The sequence below is a fragment of the Oryzias melastigma genome, linkage group LG8 (assembly GCF_002922805.2).
Source record: "Oryzias melastigma strain HK-1 linkage group LG8, ASM292280v2, whole genome shotgun sequence".
Classification (NCBI taxonomy): Eukaryota; Metazoa; Chordata; class Actinopteri; order Beloniformes; family Adrianichthyidae; genus Oryzias; species Oryzias melastigma.
In genome coordinates, this window is record NC_050519.1 from 17238120 (window position 1) to 17261857 (window position 23738).

The window sequence follows — 23738 nt, forward strand, 5'->3', positions numbered from 1 at the left end:
TGAGTTGTAGCAGCTGTCGTTGACTCTGAGGTTGCCTCATATTGTGTTATGAACATGGAGGAAAGCTTGATTAGTTGCGTTGATGGAAGAGTTGGTTATAAAATGTGTGCTGGAGCATCAAACTGCAAAAGTTTGCCCTTTTTAGTCCTTATTTTCCACTGAAAACAGTGTTTTTAACATCTTCTTTTGGTGTTTTTTTTCATGGTGGAGAAGAAAATTATGTTAAAATAGCATTTCTGAGTATTTCTTTATTCAAATTGTTAATCAGATAAAAAAAAATGCTGGTGGAAAAAGCTTGTAGATGTGACGTTGAAGCTACAAGGGGGCCGCTTGAAAGCTAGCAGTAGAGCATGTAAACAGAGAGCTCTCAGGAACGAGGATGTAGAAAAACTTGCATTTTTTTTCAAATTTCTAACTGAAAATGTCCAAGAAAACAACAGTTTCTTTTTAAATGTTCTCTAAAAACTTCATCGTCATAATTAAATAAAACAATGGAAACACTTTAAAATTGATCTAAAGCTGTTTAGAGTGGGTCTATAACAGGGATAGGTAAACTTTCTTACTCAATGGACACAAAGTTCAAAAAGGGCCAGACCAGGAGCAGATTTACTGCGTGTTTTGGTAGTTCACCTTGAAAAAGAAAGAACTAACACTTGATCTTTACAAAAACCTGTTTTAAACTTGATTGAAAATGAATTTAGATCAGAACATTTTGGTGTTTTTATTTAAAAACTGTGGTTTTTGTTCCCCTTTTATTCCCATTTTCAAAAATGGATTGATGCCCTTCAGGGAAAAAGTCAAACTCAGGGAAATGCTGCGTTCATGTGGTATTGGAATAATCGGAAAAATTACTTTCCGACTTGAAAATCACAATATTGGTAAAACAACAAATCTTCAAACACTACATGACTGCAGAATAACTTTCTGCACCAGAAAAACTGTTAATATATTTGTAGTGCTCAAGTTGTGGGGAGACACCCGAACTACCAAGAAAATAAAGCAAAAATACATGTAATCAGTGTCATTTATTCCAGCCAATATAAATATTTAAATGGGCTGCATATGGCCCCCGGGCTGTAGTTGTCCCACCCTAGTCTACAACTTGGTAACTTAAGTCCTGTGGAATAATTGGCATTTCTTCCAAAAGCCATATTTATTTTATGGTTTTACTCAGGTGTCTCTTCACTGTTTGTCACTTTTTTTCTAGAAATAGTATAGAAAAGAGGATTTTAACCATCTCTGACGGTATCGCGTTGTCCTATGGTTTCACAGCAAACCTGAAAAACAAAAGACCATTACAGCATGATTAAATGCTGTTGAGTGGGAACTAATTTCTCCCAGAGTCAAAATACCATAACTGCATTTCTTGGTATGCAGCCTCTGGAAATCCTCTAAACCTGGCAGCAGCAGCACTGGATTCAGTTGAAACGCTAAGTGAAGCTGGGAAAGAGTAAGTGTTGCTTTGGTTTGGGAGAGGAGCTCCATCAAAACTATAATTTGGCTCCGGGTGTCTGAAATTCTTAGCAGCTTTTGAGACTTGTTGATGTGTGTCATATCTCTGGGTCAGCTAGCACACCGTTATTTCACCAACAGGACTTCTCAGTTTTTAAACCCCAACAGGTGGGTTTGAGCGTGGAGCAGAGAAAGAGGCCCGTTGTGGTATTTCAGGCAGATGTTAAAGGCGTTCGATGGTCGACGGCTGCCCCCACATGCTTCACGTTTGTCTTGCGTGCTTCCTTTCGCGAGTGCGTGACCTGCAGTGAAGAGCAGGTAGCATGATTTATCGCAGCAAGCATGCCAGCGTTCAGATCTAAATTTGAGCTGGAAGCGGCCGCGTGAGTCTCTGTAGAGCGGGGCCGTGTTTGCACTCCGCGCACAGACAAATGAGGCCGGAGAATCGGCTCTTTGAGACGTGACTTCAGGAGAGGGAGGCTGGTGGTACCAGGCGCTTCGCACACTGGAGAGAGATGGAGATAAACAGGCAGTGAAGACAAGGGAGTGTGATTGAGTGGGAGGCGAATAGTTTTGTTTTACAGCTGCATGTACTGTAAATAGTTACTGTATGTCAGAAAACCCAGATTTAGTCTGGACTTTGAAAAACTGCTTTTGGAAAGAAAGCATTAAATGAAGCTAAATTTGACCTAAATTACATGTGAAATCGCATATATAGAGCTAATTCCGGCCTATGTGCCCTTATTGTGGTGAAGAAAAGTCTCACAGCGAGTAAACAAAATTCAAATGAGGAAAAAAATAAATAAAATGAATGAATGAATGAAATGGTTTATTTCAAGCAATCAGGTCATAATACATAACATATCACTTAATGAATCACAAGTAGATCCCTTGAAAGGGAGTGGAAGGAAGCGAACTTGTATAATCCCACCCCGACTCGACCATTTTCTCTACATGAATTATCAATATCTGGTTCAGGACTTAATATCTAATATTAATAAAATCAGGCTATTAAGGATCATTAATATCATTGATGTAATCAAGTTTCAAAGCATTCACGACAAATCATTTATATTAATCAGTAACAATAATCTAATATTGTCATTGAAAAAAAGACACTTTGTGCAGAATTTCAAAGAATTATGATAATACAAAAAGTAATAATTAAATCATCTTCATTTGCTAATGCATTAAAAATCTAAATATTCTCATTAAAAAAGGACAATTGGTGAAGATTGTATTTATCAAAGAATTATTATTAAAAAATAGAAAAAGTAATAAGCAAAAATCATCTTCATTAGTTAATGGAGAAAGAAAATTAAAATATTCTACGCCATAGAGCTTTGCTGAACAGTGAATTTTTTAGCAACATGCTGAAGGACTAAACTATCACACAAGTGCATTCTGTTGAGAGTTTGTGTTGGACTGAAGTTCTCTGTTAATGCTTTGTCTATAACAGCTTGGCTGCTTATTATGGAGGCAGCAAATGAATATGAATAATGATTTTCTATTAATTCCTGTTTTACTTGTTTGTAAACGTATTAAATTTACGCTTGATTATCTTGCAAGAAACAAATAATCTGGAAAACTTCACCTGCACTGTTCATTACCCAGTATTTATCTCTGGTCTCTGGTTGAAGTTTTGGCTAAAGATGTCCAAGATCAGTCTAAGGTCAATGAATCAGAACGTCCAAAATGAAAAAAAAATCGAGAGCAAATTGAATCTGCAAAACAAATATCGTTGTTAAAATGAATCGTTAGATTCATAATTTTCTGTGTCACACCTACAAGCTTTTTCAAACTGCATTTTTTTGTCTTCTCCTGATTCACGATGATTTCAATAAAGTTCTCAGAAATGCAAATTTTGAACTTAATTTTTTAAACGTCCCCCACCATCAGAAAAATATCCCAAGAACTTGTTAAAACATAAAATGTTTTATTTATAAATCATTTTTCTTCATTATTTGAGTGTGATGACATATTAATGGTGGAAGAAGGGTCTGGTTTAATTGAAACCTTGTTTCAATTATTGTTTGTTGGTGTGTGTGTGTTGGGGGGGTGTGTATCTTCTCACATTCCCTGGTAATTCGACAGACTTCTAGACTTGAGTTTGACTTCAAAGAGGGTTGGCAGCATACCTGTGAGTGGGCTTTCTCCCCTAAAGTGTGTGTGTTTGTAGAGTAATAATACAACAGTGTTTCATTTGGACTCCCAAGACCGTGCTGATTTGTTGAACTGGTGGCTCTGGTTCTGTTGATCTCATCACCTTCAGTCTTCTGCTTCAAGCGTCTCCGTCACCCCTTCCTCCTTCTCTGTGCTTTATGGAGTCATATTTCACCATGAGAGTTTCTGCTTCAACCACAAACTGGAGCTGAACTGAAGGAAAGGGACAATGTGGTGTTGGGGTGTGTGGTGGGGGGGTTGAGGGGTGCTCTAGAGGAGCCTGTCTCCTGCTCTGGAATGCATGTTGCGCTGCCCTTGGTTAACCTCCCTCTGTGAGTGTGTTTCTGTGTGTGTGTGTGTTTGGGCATGCACGTCTGTGTAGATTGGCTAAGTAAGAGCTTTGTTGCGGAGTCTACTCTTAATAAAGAGAGCTTTTGAAATGGTTTCCAAGACGACCAGTGCAGTTGCCTAGGATAAGAAGTGGTTGCAGACTAGAAGACTTTCAAAAAAGCTGATGTGCAGAGCTGCTATTTGGATTTTTAGACATTAATGTAAATTTATTAGGATGTTGGCATAGATGTATAACCACTAGATCTCTGAGGTTTAAAAAAAGGGCCTGAAGCTGAACGTGTATATTGACTTCACTTGTCCCAATAACGTCTGGAAAATGGCCAACTGGGTCAGACTAACTTCCCATCTGCAAATCAGAAGGCCCCGCCCCCTGATTATGCACAAATTTGGGCCCTCATAAAATCAAAACATTAAGCAATAAATATAAATAATTTGACTATTCATACCTTTTTTTTGTTGAAATACTATGCAAGGTAATTTGAAAGTGCTTACTTTTGAAACCAACTTCTTTGAGGAAGTGCACAATGTGCTACTTTTCAGATTCTTTAGTTTTTTTTTTCAATAAATATATAATTTCTGAATATTTTAATGACATTACTTGTTTTACTGTCACCATGGTTTGGTCAGCCCCATTTACTGTCACAGGGCTTGAGTATTTTGGGGGGGAAATTATAGGGAAGTCCACACTTTTAGACTATGATCCATGCAGTCTGCAGCTGACTAATGATGGAAAGAAAGAACCTAAGATGTTTTTACACAAAAGAAAAATGAGCCTAAATGAAACATCAAATTAGTTGTGAGTTTCTAAGAGAATTGGTGTTGTCATTATTTATTTACTTGGGATTTTTTGTAGCTTGGGTTCATGTCAAAAATCTTTTAAATGCTTTAGATGTAATGCTTATTAAATTTGATTTATTACCTTTGCTGCTGAGTACTGATTTGGCTAAATCTGGTTTAAAAAGCTCCAGATTTTATTACAGTTAATAACTAAAGACAAATATGCATATCTGAAGATAAATATAAATATGGTTTTACCTGTAAATTCTAAAAAAAATGCCAAAAGTGTGATTGAACTAGTAAAAATGAAGAGATGGCGGTGTGGCAGACTTTGTTTTGGAGGTCATTGCACCATTTTCTCCAAAATGCAGCTTTCAGTTTTCTCTTCTTCAATGCCTCTGTCTTTGTTTCTTTTCTTCCTTCGGATGTTTGCTTCCCTGTAAACATTAGTCACTGATACTCCTGAAGACTGCAGTGGCTCATCAAAGCCACAGCTTCCCCTCCTGCCTAACCCATCCCACAAAGCAATAGCTCCATATCAGCACAAAAAAACTCCCTCATTAAGCTGCTGCCGCTGCTTCTTCTCCTATTCATCCAGATTCAAAGGAGGTGGCCAAGTGCAGAACATGTGGAGAATATGAGGCGGCGTTCTAAGATCAGCTGTGATGGTTAAGGCGGCGTGTTAGCATATTAGCGCCTCTCCTTTGACATAAACAAGCCAGTTTGGCTATGGCATCACCTCCACTGTTAGCTTAGAGGCTTTTCAGGGACATATCAGCTTCACCCCCAGTACATGAAAACATAACACTAATGTACAGTGAAGGTTGGCTGGTCTTCTGTCGAGCATATGTTATAAAACAGGTCTAAACTAGGACTGTTGATTGGCAAGAGTCTGGGAATATGATGCACATCAAACACTGTGATATACTGTAACAGATACAATTTATCCCATTTTTATCAAAATATTACAAACTTTGAATACCAATAAAGCTTTCATATAAGCAAAATTGTATACCAAAAAGGATTTAAAGACTCGCTGCAATTAAAATTGTGTTTTTGGTGTTTTTAACATGTTCTTGTAGCATTTTTTTGTGATAGAGGAGACATGTAAATCCGACCCCAACACACAGAAACGCACACTTGACCACAGGGTTGTCTCCGAGTTTGCTTTTGAATAAAGTTATTTGAACAGACAAATCAGTTGTCTTGATGACTTTTTGTAAGCCGAATGAAGGCAAAATGTTGAGTGAATCAGAAGTGCAATGTGACTTGGATGAGTGTAAACGACAGCTTTGCTGAACAGTGAATTTTTTAGCAACATGCTGAAGGACTAAACTATCACACAAGTGCATTCTGTTGGGAGTTTGTGTTGGACTGAAGGTCTCTGTTGATGCTTTGTCTATAACAGCTTAGCTGCTTATTATGGAAGCAGCAAATTAATATGAATAAACTTCAAATGCATTTTTGACAAACATAACTCTATTATCAATGGTTGCTTTTTGCACTGTTGCCAAGGCTACCCATCTTCTGTTCTATCACATGACTGGAGGTGGACCAATCAGAAAATAAGTGACTCTAAAGCACTCTGGTGTTTCTGAAAGTTTATATTCTTAAGATTTAAATGACAGTAAAGTGAGAAATTTACAGCATTTTACATGGAATCCATTTTTATGCAAGTACCATACAATTTTTTTTTTTTTTTGAAAGCAAGGCATTAATCTGGTCTTTTTGAATCATTTTGACCAATTTATTCTTAATTAATACATTGAAGTGCATACATTTACTGAGTCATAAAGCGAAGCTCTCAATTTAGCAGTTGATCATTGTTCTAATTTCATCTAAACAAGGTCTTAAATACAAGTGGCCACACTGGACATGTGATGTATGTTGAAGAACGTGCTGAACATGGGTTCTTGAACGCACTTTTAGCTTACAGTGTTCACACTGGACTGTCGTTACCTGATACTGGCGTATGTACTCACAGTTGGAGGTGCGAAATGTCAAAGCAATGCAAATCTCGAATCTTTCTCTTTCACAGCTCTATACCGATAAATGAAAGACTTGGTGTCATAATTTCAGCCTAGCACAAACCACAATTAATTTCTCCCTCATGATCAAATGGTTGGTATCACCATGAATTAGAAAGGGCGCTACCCATACGTCACCACAAAATCCGAGTCCCTGACTGGTTAAAGTTCAACTGGTTCAACTTTTAACAAGCGTTCAAAGGCTGCACATTTTGAATGTAGAACCCTAAAACTGATTTAGAGCTTGCTTAGTGACACTTTAGTGACAGTTTTGAACACAGAAGCCTGAAATCCACGCGTGCATGTATTTACATAGACTTTTTATTGGAAGTGGTTGCTTGAATGCCCATTGCTGAGCCCGATGTGTATGTAGCTTTAGAGATGGAGTGAGGAGCTTGGTCACCTGGAGAGAGCTCGGACTAGAGCCACTGCTCCTCCACTTGAGTTGGGCCATGGGGTGGCTCTGGCATCTGATTCAGATACCTCCTTGGCACCTCGCTGGGGAGGTGTTCCAGGCCGGTCTCATAGGGAAGAGACTAAAGGAAGACCTAGGATATGCTGGAGAGACTATGTCTCTCGGCTGGTCTGGAAACGCCTCTCGATTCCATCAGAAGAACTTGAGGAAGTGGTCATGGGGAGGAAAGTTTGGGCATTTTTGCTTAGATTGCTTCCCCCTTGATCTGGTCTTGGATGAGTGGATAAAAAATGGATGGTTGGCTACATTTTGATTTCCTTGATAGGCAACAAATTGTTTGGAAGGTTGCATTGACGTAGACAGAAGCCCTATGACTGTCAAAGTCACAGTCCTGTTGGATATTAGTCAATTATGAATCATATTGAATGAGTATTGTGGTTCTCGTTTTCTTAGTAAGTGTTCCTTGCAGCACTTTTTCAAAGAATGTGGTGATCTCACATCTGGCAGCATTAAAACACTGCACACATTGGGTGTGACTGTTTTCTCAGATCCCACTTCATCAAAAAACCTGGAACGCACAATCATTTATCAGCAACGGAAGATTGAGCTTAAAGGTTTCAGTCAAAAAAAGACGTAATGCAACAGGTGCGATCAGAGCATACTTTTAAATAATTCAGTCACTATACATATTTATCTTTTGATCGTATCAAATTTTACTGCCCTTTTTCTTAAGATTTAAAACTGCAGGGGTTTTTTATGTTTTTGGAGAGATGCATGTCTTTAGGTGAAGGAATTGAGCTCTTTTGTGTTGTGCTTCATGAGCTCCTCTGCTGGGAGAGCCAGAACAGTTGGATGTAAATGAGGTGGGATTGTTCTTCTAGTGCGAGGGTGGAGTTGTTTGGCTTGTCTTGTTTGGCAGACGTTTGTTGTGAAGCTGTGTGTTTACAGGGAAAGAAGTTGGGGAGGGGAAAAGAAGAAAAGTGTGTAAAGTCTTTACGAGCAGAACCCACAGAAGCGAGACTGAAAAAGTTTACTTTTGAGTCATAATTTTGTCTTTGTTTGGCGGCGCCTTTATTTTTTTGGCTGTAGTGTTTCCTTCCTGTCCATCCCTATCTTCTGCAGCATTGATGTGTGTGTTAGAGGGTGTGTTGTCAGTGTGTCTGAATGCAGGACAATGCCTTCTGTTTGTCTGTATTCAGACCGTGAAATCCCTTTATCCCTGCTAACGCTCCCTCTGCTTCACTGGGCAATTGCACTTGTGTGTGAGTTTGTGTGTGTGTTAAAGTGACAGAGAAAATATGATTAGATATGTGTAACTATAGGCCTTATTGTTTGTTTTAAAGTTCTCTTGTTAGCGGTACAGACTACCTTTTCACGTTGCTTACGCTTTCAAATCTCTTGAGAAATCTGTGGATCTGAGGAGCTTTGATGAGGCGCCTGGTTGTTTTAGGTCACTTTGACATTGAAGTCGGATATTCCAACCAAATAATCGAGAACCACTCCCCCCCCTCCATTTGATTAAAAAAAAAAACCCTGTTAATGGTCAAAGCTAATGAGGCTAATTGAACCTTTGGTTTGTCTGTCATTAAAGTTTTACTGCAATCACCTTTTGATCTAATGTAAAAGCGTTCCCAGTGGTCTTTCTGTTATTATTGTGCCATTTATCATCAGAATCATGAAAACTATCATTTTCTTGGACTTCATCCAAATCCGAATTCTTCCCCTACCCCTTCAATTGAAGGGAAAGGTGTGTCCAAAATCGTTTCTTAAAGATAGAGCTAAGGGAATTTGAGTTCTGTATCCCTCCGGCAGTAGGGTTATCTGCATCACACTCTCCCGCAGAGGAGAAGTGTTTTTTCTTCACAGGGGTGTGCTCTAAAGCACAGAAGTTTAAATTAAAATTTGTAGTGCTGTCTGAATCTACAATTCCAAAATAGAAATTTCTAGAAACTTCTCTTGTTTGCAAGAAAAACTAGTGTGCATCGATGCTCACTACATTGGTGAATATAGACCACAATGCATTTCGTTATTTTTTTAAATAATCTATCAACATTTTTCTCATCACAACACAGTGGAGTCATAAATAGATGTAAAATGCTCATATTGATGAGATTTTCACTTTGTAATGTCATGCTTGCTATTTATAAAATAAAATAAAAAATAAAAAAAACAAGTAGTGAGTATTAGGACTGTGAGTCGTTGCTAAGATGGCGATTTGATTCACGAATCAAGTTCACCAATTCACGAATCGAACCACGATTCTTACTTTTTAATATGTTTCTTTCTGTCTGTCTTTTTACTGGATATATGAACATTTTAGTATTTGTATTAAATCACCGTCATTTCTACCTTCATGAAAAACAGGAGATCAGAATAAACAAAACTGATTTAAAAAAAAAAAACCATAAAGGCTGGGGTTTTCCTCTTAAAAATAAGCTGGAGTTACATTAATTGCATTAACTGTTGAATAGTTACCATAACCAAAAGAAAGTTTTAGCTCTAGTGTTAAACCAAAGTAATGTTTTTAGAAGTTATGTCAGTGGATGGAGCTTCAGTTTCTGAATGGAAAAAAGCTCTCGCTAGTCTTATTTTGAAAAGCGGAAGCCTCACCTGCACGAAGATGTTTACTTTTGGTGACGGTCCCGCAGCTCTTTCAGCTTTGTTTTAGTTCGTAAACTTAAAATCCTAATTTAATTTGCATTTCAGAGCAAAAATATATCATCCCCAGATAATATTTTCCTACACTCTACTATATTTATAAAGATCGCAAATCAGCGTTCTTGGACGTCACGAATATTTGTACTCGAATTTTCAGGAGCAAATCGCGAGTACCCGAGCACCCAGATACTTGTTACAGCCCTAGTCAGTATGGTGTCTGAATTGCTTTTAAAATCCAGATCACTAGATAGTCCTGCACTGTCCTTTTTTTGTAGTTGTAGAGTAGTGAAGTAATTCTGACATAGCCACTATATTTCCATAACTCTCCGTTTGGAGGACTAAATGTAGGCGTAGAGAAAATCCGTATTTGGCCATTGTATCTGCAAAGTGACAGTACTTTATAAGAAATTAGCAATGAGTTGTGGACGGGACTGTTTTAGTGTAGAAACTCCATCCCCCTTTCCACTCTTTGTTGCAGAGAGCTCTCTGTTTAAACCATCTTCCACATGCCCAAAGCCCCAGACAAACCCAATCGAACATGAGCGGTGCAACAAAAATGGCGAGCAATATCAGAGCTATCCAGTCGTACAGTTTTAAGCAAGAGGTCAGCTCAGACAAAGAAAACGAAGATGTATGTGAATCCAGCCCTACAAGTGAATGGAATAGAGCCGGGAGCTTCACAACAATTTGACTAAATAAATTCTCAGAAATGCAATTTTGTGCTTAATATTCTTTATTCTTCATTATCAGAAAAATGTTTAAAACACAGTTTGAAACACAGTTTTCATCATAGTGTATCTTTAACTACTGAAGACTTGTAAAGCTAACAAGTAAGCTGACCCATGGGGGGGGAGCTTAATTCAGGCAAACACAAACTTCTGAGGAGGTGCTAGATCAACAGGGAGCTTATCTCCAGCTGTCCCGTTGAGGGGGTGACATCACTCTTGGGAATCCCTCTACCAGCTGTCATCTGACTCTCCAGAACCACGAATGAAGCCTTCAGATTTGGGAGTCAAGTTCTCTCGTTGTCACCCGGGTTAGCAGGAGTGTCGGACCTTGTCGTTGCGACAGTGCAGAGATACGCTCAGGAGCTGGAGATAGTGGAGGTGTTGAGTCAAGTAAATTCTTGTTAGCCGTTGATGGTTTGTGTGCTTTCTTAGCCAAAGTGTGTGGGGGAATTTGCATTTGTGGACATCCTAACATTGCTGGGGTTGATTCACAAATGGCCACATTTGTGTTATTTCTCCTTTTTTTATTTCTATTTTTACAATTCTTTGAGTAGATTTGGTGGTTATTATTTTTTTTTGTCTTTTGATTAAGACATTTTTTTCTGTAAATTATTTTAATTTTTACAGCATATATTCAAACATATGATGTGAAGGAGCTTGTTTCTTATTGTAACTCTAGCATTAGCTTTATCTTTAGCTAATGGCCAAAGCTTAGAGATACTCAGCCTAATATGAACCTTAACAATAACAAATATATATATATTTCTTTTTTGTCAATTATTTCAATTACTATAACAAAAGAAGCATTTCCCCCCAAAAATTATACATTTTCTCTAATCTTAAAAGACTAAATATTTCGTTGCTTTTTAGCACTTTTTCAGTCTCACATCTTATGACTCAAACGTTCCTCAAACTCTTCCACCTCCAGCTGTTTGTGGTATGTGCTGTTATGGAGAATAAAATGAAGGAAGAGAGAGTAACACCAGCCAGGAATGCCAACCTACCTCTAGTGGATCCAAGTGTAAATGGCTGTGAATGAGAAGGCGTGAACAGAGTGGAGTAAAGGGGATGCTGGAGTTTGATTTCATTAGCACAGCATTTTTGACATTCTTTCTTTAAGTGAGAAAAGATGAAACTTTCTTGGGAAACTACTTACCAGTTTTGTGTAGGACAATAAAGGGTCAAAAGTGGATAAAGAGGCAAAAAAACCTTAAAATCTCAATTTTTAAAACATTTTGGGAATAGATCTGTCCAAGTAAGCAAAACAGAGTAGAATAGGGTACTAATAAAACAGTGAAAGTAAAGGTGATATTTATCATGTTGTGCTGCGTTAAAAGTTCAAAAGGGGATCATTAGGAGTCCACATTCCTGCAGCCTTATGTAAGCAGAGTGAGTCTGTCAGAGCTGCTCACACTTTTCACTGAGAGTTGATGCTTTTAAAAGTAAAAAAGCACCAGAAATATTAAATGAATGTTTTTCTTTTTTTGTTTTGTTTATTGGAGTGTAAAGATTACACACTTGCAAACAACTCCTGCAGTGGTTTGGAGCACGTGCGTCATCTGCTGTTGGTAATTGCTGAGGGTTTTGTCACAGTTTGGCATTTTCCCAGTTTTCAGACCTAAAGTTTATAGTTTAGGATTATAAGACGAACTGAAAGTTATTTTTATTTCCCTTTTAAATTCCTTTTGAGGGAAGGAAAGAGGAACTGTTTAAATGTGTGTTTTCTGGATTTCTTTAACGGGATCTTTAAAGCTATGGAGCACCTGGGGTGGAGTTCACAGGACTTCACAAAGACACCACCGCAGTCACACAGATCCTCTTCTTGCCCGGTCAGGTGAGCACGCTTTATTAAATGTATAATAATGCACTGAAACTTTTTTCTTTTTAAATAAATGCTTATCATTCTTGTTGTGTTATCAGGGGTGCCTCCTCTCACTGCTGGATGACAACACAATTCATCTGTGGGAACTTGTAGCTGGGGTCACCAGAGAGGTGGGAGGGGTTAAAAAAGAGGGTGTGGTTTCCCTCCGTGAAGTGGACAGCTACTGTCTCCCAGGGAGACCCGGCATCGAGAGCAGCAGGTGCTAATAAGTCATTGTTTGGTTATTTAATATACGCATGTCCATCACCACTGGTTGTGCTCACCCACTCGTCTGTGACGCAGCGCCACCCGGGTGACTGTCCTCCACTTGCTAAAGTCATGTGACCTGCTCTGCGTGGGAACAGAAGGTGGTGGCGTTTACGTCCTGGAGTTGCCCCGCCTCTCGTTAAAGGAAAACCAGACGCTGCTGCAGGATCATGTCACTCAAAGGTGAGGCGAGAATGGCCCACTCCGCTCATCTTTTGATCTATTTCAAAAGTGTCTTTTAATTATGATCATGTCGTTTTTAGCCAAAAACCTGTCATTTTTAAAACATAGTTTGACCTCTAAGTTGTGGGCGGGACCATTGGCCCAGAGCTGTCCTGCTCAGGTTCTGGAGCTTGTGGCTCGTCCATTACAATCTGAATAAAGAAATACCCAGAAGTGAAGTTTTAATCTTAATTTTCTTTATCTTCCATCATGAGAAAAATGCCACAAGAACATGATAAAAACACAATTTTCACCAGAGTGAGTCTTCAAATGTTGGGACATTTTTGCTCACTGCCAGCAAACCCAAAGGCCCCCCATGAAGCTACAGTGCAGTTTATCAATTGATAAACTGATAAATTTGCTTTGGAGAGAGTTTTGACTGCACAACAGGAAGTGTGGTTGTGATCTAAGCAAGCAGAGAAAATGAAATTCGAAACAGAAAAACAAGAAAAGACATCATGGCAGAGCAAAGATAAACAAAAAGTCAATTTTTTTTCCGGTAATGACTCTAAGGAAGCAAAACTAGTAATGAATGAATCAAGTCTTATTGATCTCTAAATCTTTTACTTCAGTAAAATAACAAAGAATGGGGAATCTGCCCAATTTTTGTTTGTTCATACAAATTCATCTTAATTGCTATGAATAATTGTTAATAAAAGACAATTTAAAGAAGAAACAGAATTCCAGGTTTGTTTTAAACAATTGTTAAAGACTACATATAAGGAGTTTAAAGTCTTTCTATGGGAAGTTAAGTTGTATCCTCATAAAATTAGTCAGATTTTTTACTCTTGGGTAATTTCCAAAGCTTTATTTAAAGGAAAAAGGTGTTTTTATCATGTTCTTGTGCCATTTTTCTAATGATGGTGGACATATATAAAGAACATTAAGCTCATAATTGGATTTTTGAGTATTTATAGATTCAAACTGTAGAGCAGACAAAAATTTGCTGTTTGAAGGAGATCATATATGCTATGTAGGAAATCTAATGGGCAGGCCACAAGCGCTCAGCATCAGGGACAGGGCGTGGTTTCTCCAAGCCAATATTCCCGCCCACTAGTCAAAGATGAATTTCTGATCAAAACTGCTGTCACTCTGCATAAACTATGTCCGTAAAAACAATGTTTTTTTTTTTTGCTAAAAAATGTAAAAAATCATTATTAAAGACTGCTAGGAACGCTTTGAAAACCGATCAAATGATGAACTCCATGAATTGTAGTTTCGATTGAACACTGACAAACACTCGTTAGCTTATCCCTAAGCACAAATTAGTTGTAAGTAATTAAAAACGAAATTCCAAAATGTCTGTTTTTTGGATCTGTGATTTTTGGAGGTCTTTTTTGCTCCTGGTATCTATACTGTATATATATTTAATTTGGGGGTTTGTTTAATGTATAGAGTTTGTTGCTTGGTAACCATCAATCAGTGTCTCATAGTCCAAACATCCAAACGTTTATGACAAAATGTAATCCTTTTAACCCTAAAGAACGCTAGATGGGATTTCATGGATACATTTGTAATGTTGCATGATGGGAATTGAAGTTTCTTTCCAGATTGGCTTCTCCTGCTTAACTCGTTCACTTTAGGAACGTTGGGGTCCACTGAGGTGTTATTGATGGTCCTGATGAGACTCGTTTGAGTCTGTGTTTCTGCACAGTGGAGCTTTGTGCCTCCTGCCAAAATGTGCCGTTCCGGTGCGGGAAGTGATTCAGTTGAGTGTCCAGCGTGCCCTCGCACAGGGACACACATCCACAAAGACACGTCCAGGCTCATCACCAGGACTCTGCAGCAGGATGCTGGATTCCCTAAAAATACTTCCAAGCAAGCAGAGACAATGGAATGCTTTGTTGGGATTTTTTTTTTCCCTGCCTGTGTGCTTCCGGAGAGGATCTTCCTCAATGTTTGTGTGTCAGAGAGGTTTCTGCTTCATCTGCAGCAGAGTTCTGAAAACCCTCCACTCTGCAGTCTGTCTGCTCCTCTCCTCGTTGGCTGAGGGAATCCTCTGACATCTTGAGGGTGTGTTCCGCTCCACATTCCTCTGTTGTCTCTAAGGAATGTCTTGCTTCTTGATTCCAGGAACTCTTCGCCAATTTGATGTTAAACTTACTGCTGTTGCATTTGGAAGAAATGTGTGCATCTCTGTCCGACTTTCAGACGGTTTATTTTTTCTTTGTCAAAATAAGATCTGGTAAAGATTAGGTTTAGAAGCAATGTCAGCCTCCCTGCCTCCTCACAGATGCTGTGTCAGATATCTTCTTAATTCCTAAACATCTGTGTTTATAGACGGTTATCTCACCTTGTTTTGACCTGAAAATCATTCTATTTTTCCTGGATTGGATCTAAGCAGTTTCTATCTGTGAATCTACAGAAAAAAACACAGCTTTTTTTTTTCCTCTTTCCCTCAGCCTGCCAGACGATTACAGATGTGGGAAATCATTAGGACCGGTGGAGTCTCTTCAGGAACACCCTCAGCAGGCGGGCAAGATTCTGATCGGCTACAGCCGCGGCCTGGTGGTCCTCTGGGACCTGAGTTCCCGTCACGCCGACCAGCTGTTCCTCGGAAAGCAGGTACTCCCTTTAGAAGAGAGAAGAGTGAAACCACTGACCTGATTACTCTGCGACCTGCTCCTGAATGATGACTGTGCATGTGAACCCACCCTGCAGCAGCTGGAGAGCCTGGTCTGGGAGCGTTCTGGAAACCTCTTCGTCAGTTCCCACAATGATGGGGGCTATTCAGTGTGGGCCGTTACCAACGGAAACGTCTACAACAACCAGCCGGTGTCCTCTACTATTCCATACGGTGAGAAACCATCCAACCGCTCAAACACAAGCATAACCACGTTTCTACAGCTTTTTTGTTTGAAAAGCAGAAGCTCTGATTATTGTTTTTCTGTCCAAGTGACCCTCAGAAACCTGTGGATTGTGTACGATCCGATCATACTTTTGGATTTTGACTCAAAAAATGTTTTTTTTTTAACCCAAAAAACTTTTTTAAACTAGACCTGCTCTGTCTTTTTATTGTGGAGTGCTCATACCTTCTGACTTCAATTATTGCTTTTATTATATTCTGCTTAACAAAGCTCTGTTGTTTAGATTTGAAGAAGCTGAATGTTTTAAGTGAGTTGTGACTCCAGACTTTATGTGACGCAAACTGTTGTTTATAATCTAAACAACAAATTTAAATCTAGCTTAATTTGCATTTTTGTCCTGTTTTTTCTTGGATTATCTGTGAGAATTGATTTATTGGAACGCATCTCGTTTAGAACTCAAAGACACAGTTTTTGCTTTTCTGTTTCAGGTCCGTTTCCCTGCAAAGCCATCCCAAAGATCCTGTGGAGGACGACACAGTCGAGGTTTGTGACCCAATTTAGTACTTTATTTAAAATATCCCTTCAATCCTCGTTTGGTCTTTTGTAAAATCAATCTCAGTAGTTTTTTTTTTTTTTTTTTTTTAATGAATATGCCGCTTTTTTAGCCAAAATCAAAAAGTCTGTTGTTTTTTGGACATGGTTTTTGTGGAGTGGCAGTAGTTCATTAGAAATCACTTCTGAGTGGTGGGTGGGACCTCAGGGCAGGGCAAACCCGCCCCCACTTCCCAACAACTCAAACTGAGCTCTCCAGCCCCTCACAATCCTAACCTTACATTAGCAGTGCAACAAAAACGTCACCTACCTCACAAATACTCTTTTTCAACCCGCATGTTTTCGTCTGCTCCTGATTCACAAGGATTTGAATAAAGAAATACTCAAACATGTCGTTTTAAGCTTAATGTTCTTAATATGTCTTCCATCATGAGAAAATGCAGCAAGAACATGTAAAAAAACACTATTTTTATCAGTTCTTTGAATGGACTTGGTTCCAAATTGTACCCATAATCCTCTGCTCTTAAATGAGAATTTGTTGAAGTTTACGAATATCCGGGATACGACGGAGTCTTTCCGTTTGAATAGAAAAGACTCTGCAAATAAAATCCTCTGCTTCTCCTTAGTTCCCCGGTGATCTTGTATAGTGGAGGAATGCCACGAGCCAGCTATGGAGACCGCCACTGTCTAACCATCCAGCAGGACAAAGAGCACGTCACTCTGGACTTCACGTCTCGCGTGATCGATTTCTTTACTGTCCACAACGTGGACGACGACAAAGGTAAGAATCCCAGCAGCTGTAAATTCCTTCATTTCTGGTTTGTACCTTTAACTTCCCCCCGTCTGTCTCCGCCCTCAGAGTTTGACGACCCGTCGGCTCTTGTCGTGCTCCTGGAGGAGGAGCTGGTCGTGATCGACCTGCTGACCCCTGGCTGGCCCTCGCTTCCCACTCCTTACCTCGCTCCCCTTCACTCGTCAGCCATCACGTGTTCCTGTCACGTCACCAACGTCTCCACCAAGCTGTGGGAACGGTTGATCAACGCCGGCAAAGCGCAACAGAGCCGGCGCCACACACACAAAGTGAGAACCGCTAGAGGAGCTTCTGTCAGCCGAGACGCAAAGTCAGGATTAGTTTGTAAATCGGTTTAAACGGATATTCGGTTACCTCTTTACAAAGCAAGAGGCTTAACACGTAAACACAGTATGGTTGGTGACTTTTCTGCTTCCTCCTATGCACATCAACAAATAAAAGCGTTTTTTTAGACAGAATCTAAAAGAACTGCTGTCAATGCATAACTGTTTGAGGTGAGTTTCTCAGTTACCTAAAGTGAAGCAACATTAATGTGAGCTGAGTTTGAACTTGGAGTGCAGATGTAAGCCGTCTGAAGCCTTACAGAGTCTTTTAGCTTACATCAGCTGTCTGATTAGTCACAGATTACACAAACAACTGATACTTTCATAACTCAAGGCTCCCTGTCTGTGGGAGATTGAATGAGGATGAGCACTGTGCTGAAGATCGAGCAGAGATCTGATGAAATTGTGCTTTTTTTTTTGTTTTGTTTTTCTGTAAAAAAAAAAAGTAACTTATAATTGTGGAGCGCTTTTCACAGATAAAAGTGCTTTATAGAATACGGTCAATTAAAGACGGTAAAGAAAAGTACAGAACTGTTGTTCACCTTTTGGCACACCCCCTACTGGGAGTGCCACAACCAATCAGCTTAATTTGCACAGGTGGTGTGGCCCCAATGCCCTTGCTGTATGGAGAGAAAATAGACTCACCCCAATTTGTGCGTAACTTTGGATTTGTCTGTAACTTTGGATTTGTATGTGTGTAATTCTTGATTTGTAATTCATACAATACATTTTTCCCCAATACAAAAATAACGAAATTAAAAAATTTACAAAGCACAATTTATACATACACAACTTAAAATTACAACAGCTTGAAACTAACTACACACACAAATCTTTAAAAATTACTCACAATTTGCTTGTTACAGACACACAAAACCACATATACACACAAATCTGATGTGAGACTCTTTTCATGTCTCCAAGATTTGAGTGTAACTGATGTGTTTAAGTGCTGCTAGAATCCTGGGTCATCAGAGTTTTCTTATCAGCTGCTTTGAACTTAAGTTGTTCAAATCTGTCCGTTCTCTGGGTGTTGAGGAGGACATCACGCCACCGGCTCACAAAGAGTCCCACGATGAAGGCGCTGGAGGGAGTGCTGATAATAAAGAAAACTGAATGTTGAGTGTTTTTAAAAATCCATTTTTAGACTTTTTTATATTACCGTATTTTCCGGACTATAAGTCGCACCGGAGTATAAGCCACAGTAGCCAAAAAATGCATAATGAAGAGGAAAAAAACATATATAAGTCGCTCCGGAGTATAAGTCGCACTTTTAAGAGAATAGTCCAACATTTATGAACAAATTCAACAAGCCCGATGTAACGTTGCATTTGACATCAAATGCGATTCATGTGTCAAATTCGTCCGCTGAATCTTTTGATGTGCGTCTAATTTAATGCTCAATGCTTGTCCAAAAATGTGTTCATAAACTAGACACTCCCATTGGCGAAGCTGTCTGAACTTTTTAGCCTCATCACTGTCTGTTTATAACCCAGTTTGATGGCTTGTTGTCTCGCATTAGTCCAGGAAGAGAAAAATAAAAACAATAACAATAATGTCTTAATGCAAATGAGAAAAACATCATAACATCCATGAAGAGAATGATTAAATTATCTGGAACAATTGTTTTGAACGTAATTTCTTCTTCTGCGTTTCTGTCAGCTGACAGCAGTAGATACTTATACCCACCTACAGTGCCCTCTAGTGGTTGTTATTGGGAAACAACCGCCAAACGGCAACCGATGTAAGTGGGGAAAATAACAAATATATGAGCCTATTTATGTCTAACAAAATCACATACAAGTCGCTCCTGAGTATAAGTCGCACCCTTGGAAAATCTCTGAAAAAAGCGTGACTTATAGTCCGGAAAATACGGTAATTATCAGGGCATATCTTTTAAAGAAAGTGGGAAAATGTCAATATTTCACTGGATATTGCTGACAATCTAAGTTCAAAGTAGCTGGTAAGAAAACTCTGATGTCCCAGCATTCTGGAAGCATTTAAACGCATCATTTAGGAATGAATCTTGGAGACATGAAAAGATTCTCACCCCAGATTTGTGCATAAATGTGGTTTTGTGTCTGTAGGAAGAAATACGTGTGTACACTTGTAAAGATTTGTGTGTGTAGTTAGTTTCAAGCTGTTGTCATTTTAAGTTGTGCATGTGTAAATTTGATTTTTTTTGTCATCATTTTCTTACTGAGGAACAACATTTATTGTATGAGTCAGAAATCAAGAATTACACACATACAAATCCAAAGTTACACACAAATAAAGAATTACGCACGTACAAACCCAGGGTCACCTTGAGTTTTATGCGGAGTCTTGGTAGGTTGAGACCAAAGAGGATATCTGGAGACATATGGTACCAACAGCGGGGAAACTAATTAGGTCTGCCCAATAAGAGCTCTAATAATCAAAAGTCTTAAAAAAAATTGAAATTGATAGAATGTAAAGAAGATAAAACCGGTGAAATATGAGCCTTTTTCACCAACTCTAGATGAGGATTTATTAAAGCAAGTAAAAAGAGGATTACAGTAGCTAGTCTAAATGAGATCAAATAAAAGCGTGGATTACAACAAATGTTTATTAAGTGAATGAAAACTGTTTTTGACCAAAGAACAAGGATTAGCCAAATATCACAGAGTCCATGTGGTGTTTAATAAGGTCAATTATTATTGTAAATGCAAGGATACACTTTTCCCACAACTCTGTTCAAACCTCAATTTTTTTGTTTTTGTTTGATATATATAATTAAAAATAACAACAAAAATCAAAAATATATTTTTTAACTCTGCTAATAAGCAAGTCACAATGAAAAGAAACCTTGAACTTGGCTTAATATACTAAGTCTGGTGCAATGCAATAAAAATTACACAATTTGGTTCAACAGTGGTGCCCAACCCCCGAGCCACGGACTGATACCGGTCCGTAGCTCGGGGGTTGGGCATCATTGGTGTAAATCATATGATTTGCCTTTAAAATGAAAATTGTGGCATCCCTAGTAAATACAGGCGGAAAATTGGTTTTGTTTTTCTTACATTTCCAGTGCTGCTTTTAAAATGCATATTTTCTGTTTGTCCAGAGTTGGCCAATATGTGGTGGGAAGAGCCTGGCACCCCCACCCAAACAACAAGAGCTACTGCTGACGGGGTTGGTCCGCACACACGCTCACTCAGCTGCATTTTTACAGAATTTCCCTGCAGGGATAAATAAAGTTAATCTTGAATCTTGAATTCACGCTGGAAGTTTTTCTGCATTTCTCTCCAAAGTTTTTGAAGAAATTTGAAGCACAAAGACTTTTTTTTTCCCACAAAAAATAAAAAATCCTCTCCATCTGATGTGGTGAAGGAAAGTCCTGTCACGACTTACAGATTATAATCAAGTGCAGATGTTTGAGATCATATTGTAGTTTCACTTCTTCTATTTTGGAAACAAAAAAAAATCTTGATTTTAATTGAAAGCAGCATTAATCTATTAAATCAGAAACCACAAACATGAGATCTTCGCCCAAATCAAATCTGCTGAGTCATGACTGGGCAGTTTCTAAAGTCTGCTGCTTGTAGGCACGAGGACGGCACGGTCCGTTTCTGGGACGCCTCGGGTGTCGCTCTGACTCCGCTGTACAAACTCAGCACAGCCAACGTCTTCCACACCGACTGCGACCCAGTCGATGACCCGCACGATGACCCAGACATGCAGCAGGAGGAGGAGGAGGAGTGGCCTCCCTTTAGGAAGGTAAACAGTGAAGTTTTCCTTCCGCAGTTTCAGACACGTTTGACTCCCCGCTGGGATGAAGTCAGCATGACTCCAGCACTCACAGCATCCTGAAACTCCTCATCCGTAGCCTTCTTTTCCCCTCAGACAGACACTTTTCATGTCTTTGGATTTCACTTTATTGTTCTCGTTATTAAATCTTGAAACTGAATAAACCGGCTTGTAATTCTCCTTTAATTGCTTCTTCACGAAGAGTTGCTTTTAAAGCAAACCGACAAAGTTAGACCGAGCAAATGGGACAAAGAAACAGAACTGAATGACTGATGTTCAACAGACCTTTATGGCCTGTTTTCATATTTCCTTCACACTCCGCGCGCCGCCTTACCCTCCTAACTCGCACATATACATGTTGTGTATCCTGTGGTAACAGAGCTGCGTGTTCAGGAATGTGGGATGAAGAGCCTTTCCCTTTTTTCTCAGCAGTAATGAAAACCAGACTTGTCAGCCCCGCTCTTTTTGTGTGCTGGTCACCAACCACTTCTACTTTTCATTTTGCAAAGTGGCGGCGGGTTCGGCTGGAATTCCTGCTGTTTCCGTGTGACTGTTGGATGAGAGAGTTTGTGTGTTTGCTGGGGATGAAGGGAATGAGGAGATTGTCCTGGTTCTTGGTAAATATTAAAAAGAAGCTGCTGTTCCAACATGAAGAGGATGGTTTTTATGCAAAAATGAAAATGTTAATCATCCATTTTACTTTTTTCTATGAAAAGTGAGGGTCTCAAGTAAAATAAAATCCAAATTGTTGAAACATTTCAAAAACCATGGCATTATAAATGATGGACACAAGACATTATTGATATCATTTTAAAGACCACTAAAATCATTTAAAAAATATTGTTTTTGCTTGTTGACAGAAATACCTCATAATTATTTAAAGTTAAGTTCCATCCGTTGTAACAAAACTGTAACGAAATTTGTTTTGACCCATCCCGTGGGGGAGGGGTGAGCTTCAGACACAGCTTTTCTTGAGAACTATTTGGTGGTTTAAACCTTTAATCCATCTTCTGAATGCTGAGTATCAAGAGTCTTTGGTATGACTCGACTATGGATTTGAACTCATGACCTTCTAGTGTCTTGGTGGACACTCTACCACAAGGCCACTGTATTTGTTTTCAATAGACATGATGTTAAAGTAAAAAATTTGGTTCCCAAAATTTGTTTGACTTTGCAAAAGTGGTCCCCTCCCCCCATGGAGCCATTTTGAAGCCATAAAGAAGAATTTGAAACCCAAATAAAGCAACTTAAAAAAAAAATATTGGTGTTTTGAAAAAAAAAAAAAAAGAAATGAGTGTCTGGAAGTTTCTGCAGTTCTTATATATACATAATTATTTCAGCTTAATATTTTTTTAGGTTTTGAAACTCAAAATTTCAGTTTCAAAACTTTTTTTCCGTTTCAACTCTTTTGTTTTTTTTTTTTTTGTTTGTTTTTTTTAAATCGGAAAATTTCAAGTTTGAAATGTTCTGGCGTGTGGGGGCGGGGTTAACACAAAGGACCAATCAAAATCGATGAGGGTGTATCCTCAGTCCTGCTGCATTCACGGACTCTGGGAACTTGGAAAATGTCATTACAGACATTTTCTGACCGTAATTATTCTCCCTCCCTCCAAATCCTGTGACAGACCCAGCCCATAGGTGAGCAGTGTAGCTAGCAGAAATTTGGTACATTTAAAAAATGTCTGTTATGTTTCAGAAAAAGGGAAAAATGATAACTTTCTGGATTTTTCTGGTTCTTCAAGAAGTGCTTTTGACTGTGAAAGACAACAGAGTTCTTCCTCCTTCCGACAGGCAATTTATGCCAGGCAGCAGTGGATGCAGTTTATTTATTTTTTTGTGAAGTGCCAAAATGGCAGCGACTGCTTTTTATTTATTTTTATTTTTAAAGCTGTTTTAGAGAGGATAGCTTCATGAACTTTGCATGAAGTTTGATTTCTTCAAAACTTCTAAAAAATATAAAGTGGCCAGGAGTCTGCTGAAAAAATATTGTAATAGTTTACCTTCATTTCAGATAGTTTACACATCTACTACATGTCAATATTTATATGAAAAGTATATTTGGTAACAGTGATACCCCAAAAGTAAAAAAAATATGTTTTTGTTAACAATCAGAATATCTTGTACCCTGTAGTGGGCGGGGCTTATTTGAAATGTCTTGTGTCTAAGTAGAGCATTCAAAAGGATGTTTGGTTTACTGAAGATGAAGCTTTTTCCTACTAAATGATCCTGGTGGTTTGATTGATATGCATGATCAACAAATAGTCCTAAAATAGTGTGCTGTTACCTCCTCATTTGTTCCAGGTGGGCTGTTTTGACCCGTACAGTGACGACCCCCGCCTCGGCATTCAGAAGATCAGTCTGTGTAAATACAGCAACAAACTAGTGGTGGCGGGAACAGCTGGACAGGTAAACATCTGCATGTACAGATACAGAATAGATGTGTGTATGAGAGTATGTAGACTATGAGAGGAGGCCAAGAAATTCCCTTTCTTTTTTTTAAATGTAAGAGTTTTCTGCATCTAAACTGGTTGTAGAACACTGTAGAATGCAGATGTT

General features: G+C 38.8%; 1 protein-coding gene across 1 annotated transcript in view; it reads left to right on the top strand.

Annotated features, from left to right (window-relative positions):
• llgl1 (LLGL scribble cell polarity complex component 1) overlaps positions 1-23738 on the top strand; it is a 34090-nt gene that overhangs the window by 4680 nt on the left and 5672 nt on the right. Inside the window, exons 3-13 of the mRNA XM_024271621.2 lie at positions 12324-12405; positions 12492-12652; positions 12736-12882; positions 15324-15486; positions 15583-15718; positions 16217-16271; positions 16907-17061; positions 17140-17360; positions 20500-20567; positions 20981-21152; positions 23484-23588. Coding sequence (XP_024127389.1) covers positions 12324-12405; positions 12492-12652; positions 12736-12882; positions 15324-15486; positions 15583-15718; positions 16217-16271; positions 16907-17061; positions 17140-17360; positions 20500-20567; positions 20981-21152; positions 23484-23588 — 1465 coding nt within the window. The remainder of the gene's footprint in view (positions 1-12323; positions 12406-12491; positions 12653-12735; positions 12883-15323; positions 15487-15582; positions 15719-16216; positions 16272-16906; positions 17062-17139; positions 17361-20499; positions 20568-20980; positions 21153-23483; positions 23589-23738) is intronic.